We start from the raw sequence: 4,626 nt of genomic DNA on the forward strand, positions 1-4,626 counted from the left end.
CTTTATATTGATGTTTAGTCAGCGCTAGTTTCCATTTAGTTTTATATTTTGCTTCGCAAATTGTCTTGCAAGGTGGACCCTTGGCCAAATTATGACATTATATGTTCAGAGTCCCTTAGTCGCAATTTGGTACACTAGGTTAGTTGAGGCACCGGGTGCCAGTCTCGCTTCCAGGTCGGGGCATGACAACCCTAATCCTCGACCTCCATACCTTCATATCAAGGGTCATGTCCTCGATCAACTGAAGTTGTGCCATATCTTACCTAATCACCTCTCCCCACCTCTTCTTTGGCCTACCTCTACCTCTCCGTAGTCCCTCTAATGTTAACCTCTTACACCTCTTCACCGGGGAGTCTGTGCTCCTCCTCTTCACATGCCCAAACCACCTAAGCTGGGCTTCCCGCATCTTGTCCTCAATAGGGCCCATACCCACATTGTCGCGAATAACCTCATTTTTGATCCTATCTAACCTGGTTTGCCTGCACATCCATCACAACTTCCTCATCTCTGCTACCTTCATCTTCTGGACATGAGCAATCTTGACTGGCTAATACTCCACCCCATACAACATCGTTGATCTGACCACCACTCTGTAGAACTTACTCTTAAGTTTCGGTGGCACAAAACACTGGAAGTGAGTCTCAATTTCATCCATCCCGCCCTAATACGATGTGTGACATATTCATCAATCTCCCCATCCCCCTAAATAATAGACCCAAGGTATTTAAAACTCCCTCTCCTAGGGATGACCTGCGAGTCCAGCCTCACCTCCCCTTCCCCTCCTTGAGTCTCACCACTGAACTTACACTCCAAGTATTCTGTCTTGGTCCTGCTCAACTTGAAAACTTTAGGTTCCAGAATCTCCCTCCATACCTCTAATTGCGCGTTCACACCGTCTCGCGTCTCATCAATCAATACAATATCATGTGCAAATAGCATGCACCACGGCACCTCCTCTTGGATGTGGCGCGTCACTACGTCCATCACCAGCGCAAACAAAAAAGGGCTGAGTGCCGACCCTTGATGCAACCCCATCATAACCGAAAAATGGTCTGAGTCCCCACCCACCATCCTCACTCGGGTCTTTACTCCATCATACATGTCCTTAATCAACCTAACATATGTAACATGTACACCTCTAGCCTCCATACATCTCCATAAAACCTCTATCGGAACTTTATCGTACATATTTTCTAAGTCGATGAACACCATATGCAAGTTCTTCTTTCTCTCGCTATACTGCTCCATCAATCTACTAACAAGGTTGATGGATTCTGTAGTCGAACGCCCCGCATAAACCCAAACTGGTTCTCAGAAATAGACACACTCCTCCTCACCCTCAGCTCTACCACTCTCTTCTAGACTTTCATAGTATAGCTAAGCAGCTTGATACTCCGATAGTTATTGCAATTTTGGATATCACATTTGTTCTTGTTTACAGGAACCATCGTGCTTCACCTATACTCTTTAGGCATCTTCTTCGTTCTAAAAAAGACATTAAATAACCTAGTGAGCCACCTTAAGCCTACTTTGCCCGCACTCTTCCAAAACTCCACCGGAATTTCATCCGGCCCGGTCGCTTTGGCCCTGCTCATCTTAGGCATAGCCTCCTCAACTTCATCAACTCTAATCTACCTACAATACCCAAAGTCACAACAACTCCCGGAGAGTTCCAAATCACCCAGTACAAGACTCATGTCCCCTTCCTCGTTCAAGAGACTATGGAAGTAGGTCTTCCATTTTCGACGGATAAACCCCTCATCCAACAAAACTCTACCTTCTTCGTCCTTGATGCACTTCACGTGGTCCAAGTCACGCGCCTTCCTTTCTCGCGCCTTGGCTAACCTGAACAACCTCTTATCCCCACCTCGGCCCTCGAGTTCCTCGTGTGTAGTAAACATCATGTACTACACACGAAAAAGTGAATATAATCATAAATTCATGTCGCATGACCACAAAACGCCATAAATGAACATGAAATTCATGTCGAAAAAACAAGTACTGGTCACTAGGAATTTTCTTATGAACCTGCAAAAATTCAGGTAAGTCGGAGTCTGCCAAAAAAATATTCTACAAAATTAGCATGAACTAATAGAGACAAAAAAGTGGATGTAATCTAAGTCCGTGTTGCATGATCTTGAGATGCCATTAAATGAACTTGAAAGTTATGGCAAAATAATGAGTACTGGTCACTAGGCCATTTTCTATGGATTTACGAAATTTCAGGCCAATCGCAATCCGTATTTTTTTTTTTTTTACAAAATCAGCATTAAATAATACACACAAAAAAGTGGATATCATCACAAATTCGTGTTGCATGACCCAAAAACATCATAAATGAATCCGAAAATTATGGCAAAGCAATGAGTATTGATCAATAGACCGTTTTCTATGGATCTATAAAATTTTAGGCCAATCAGAGTCCGTCAATATTTTTTACAATATTAGCATGTATTAATACACACTAAAAAGTGGATATAATAAACAATTCGTGTTGCATCACCACAAAACGTGATCAAATGAACCGAAAGTCATGGCGAAGCAACAAGTATTGGTCACTAGGACGTTTTCTATGGATCTACGAAATTTTAAGCCAATCGAAATTAGTCAAAACGATTCTACACAATCAGCATATACTAATACACACGAAAAAAAGGATATAATCACAAATTCATGTCGCATAACCACGAACGCTATAAAATTGTCACGACCCCAATTTCTCTTCATAGGATGTCGTGACGACACCTAGACTCTAAGACTAGGTAAGCCTAACAAGTATGCAGAATAACTGAAATATTAAGCTAAAACTCAAAGGTCAATAAAAGTAATAAATAAAATCTGCAATTCAAGTATAACAACTCCCAAAACCTGGTAGATATAAGTCACAAGCTCTAAAGAGAAATACTAAATATACCTATACATCAGAGTCTAATGAGGATAAAGAAACAACATAATAAAGATAGAGAGGGACTACGAGGTCTGCGGACGCTGGCAGATGTACCTTGAAATCTCCATGTACGGACTAGCTCACTGATACCTGGTCTGGTAGGCAGCACCTGGATCTGCACAAAAAGATGTGCAGAAGCATAGTATAAGTACACCACAATGGTATCCACTAAGTGCCAAACCTAACCTCGGTAGAGTAGTGACGAGGTTAGATCAGGGCCCTACTGGAAATAATAAGAAACAAGGCAAAAAATATAATAATATAATGAAATGACAGAGAAGTGAATCAATGAGAATTTACGGAAGGTAATAACACGGAATCAAAGAAAGACAAATACAACATGAAAGGAAAGCAAAATCTTACAAGTTAAGGAACAACAACAACAACAACAACAATACAGCAAATAGAGGAAATCAACAGGGGCACTCCCTAGGTACCGCCTCGTAGTCCCAAAAGTAAATGTCTTACAATCTTTCCTTATATCACAGCGGGATCCTTTATATTTTGTTTTAAGAAATTATTTTCTGGAAATAACATCCCGCGTTTTAGCCAACGTTATCACACTGCATGACTTCTAGTAGTTTCCTTACTAGCCACGCGTATCAAACCCAACTTATCTCACCGCATGTGTTTCAACACCCAGACCTTGTACCACCGCATGCGTATCAATAATCACAACCGCACGGAAGAAACTTCGTACAAACAATAACAACCGCATGGCAGAAGCCTCGTGCAACAATAACAACCGCACGACAGAAACCTCATGTAACAACCAAACAATCATCTCAACAATAATCACGAAAACCAAAACATAACAACTGAAACAACGATATTTCAAGGATAGCAATTTCAAGTAAAGAATCCCACCGTTAAATAAGGAATATGGAATCAAAAAAGCAGGTAATTCAACTAAGCATGTAGTACAAGTTGTAAATAAGAGATAAGACAAGTAAACATGTGAAATTAGGCTAAACAAGATGACTATACATGCTAAAGTAACTCAGTTAAGGCATAAAAAGAAAACTACTTAGATAAATTGGAATTTCAACATTTAGCCTGTGTACACATTCGTCACCTCGCGTACACGGCCCTCACATATCACAAATTATCACAACAATACCAAATCCTAAGGGGGGATTTCCACCACATAAGGTTAGACAAGTCACTTACCTCAAACCTCGCTCAATCAATCAATAAGAAGGCCTTTCCCTCGATTTTCCAACTCTGATCGGCTCGAATCTAGCCAAAATAATTTCATACTATAAATATAACTATAGGAAACTAATTTAAATAATGAAATTATGACTTTAGCAAAGAATTGAAAAATCTCTCTAAAAAGTCGACCCGAGTCCACGTCTCGGAACCCGACAAAATCATAAAATCTGAACACCCATTCGATATCGAGTCCAACCATACAAGAATTACTCAAATCCGACCTCATATCGCCTTTCAAATCCCTAATTTTTAGCCTAAGAAGTTTTCCCAATTTCCAACTAAAAACACTAATTAAATGATTAAAAACAATAAATTCGTTGGAATCAATCAAAAACGAGTTAAGAATCCTTGCCCAAATGCTTCCTCTGAAAATCCCTCAAAATTTCGCCTCAATCCGAGCTCTCTAGGTCCAAAAAATGGATAATGAAATCAAACCCTCGAACTTAGGCGATTTCGCATCTGCG

The 4,626-nt window shown here is 40.4% G+C and overlaps 1 protein-coding gene across 1 annotated transcript; it reads right to left on the reverse strand.

Moving 5' to 3' along the window:
* Positions 1-461: 461 nt before the first annotated feature.
* On the reverse strand, positions 462-1,248 carry LOC138896347 (secreted RxLR effector protein 78-like). The gene is made up of 2 exons (XM_070181147.1): positions 874-1,248; positions 462-590 (listed from the first exon to the last, which is right to left on the reverse strand). Exons 1-2 carry the CDS (start codon positions 1,246-1,248, stop codon positions 462-464), a joined length of 504 nt encoding a protein of 167 aa, XP_070037248.1.
* Positions 1,249-4,626: the final 3,378 nt, after the last annotated feature.

This window comes from Nicotiana tomentosiformis, chromosome 7 (assembly GCF_000390325.3).
Source record: "Nicotiana tomentosiformis chromosome 7, ASM39032v3, whole genome shotgun sequence".
In the NCBI taxonomy this organism is placed as follows: Eukaryota; Viridiplantae; Streptophyta; class Magnoliopsida; order Solanales; family Solanaceae; genus Nicotiana; species Nicotiana tomentosiformis.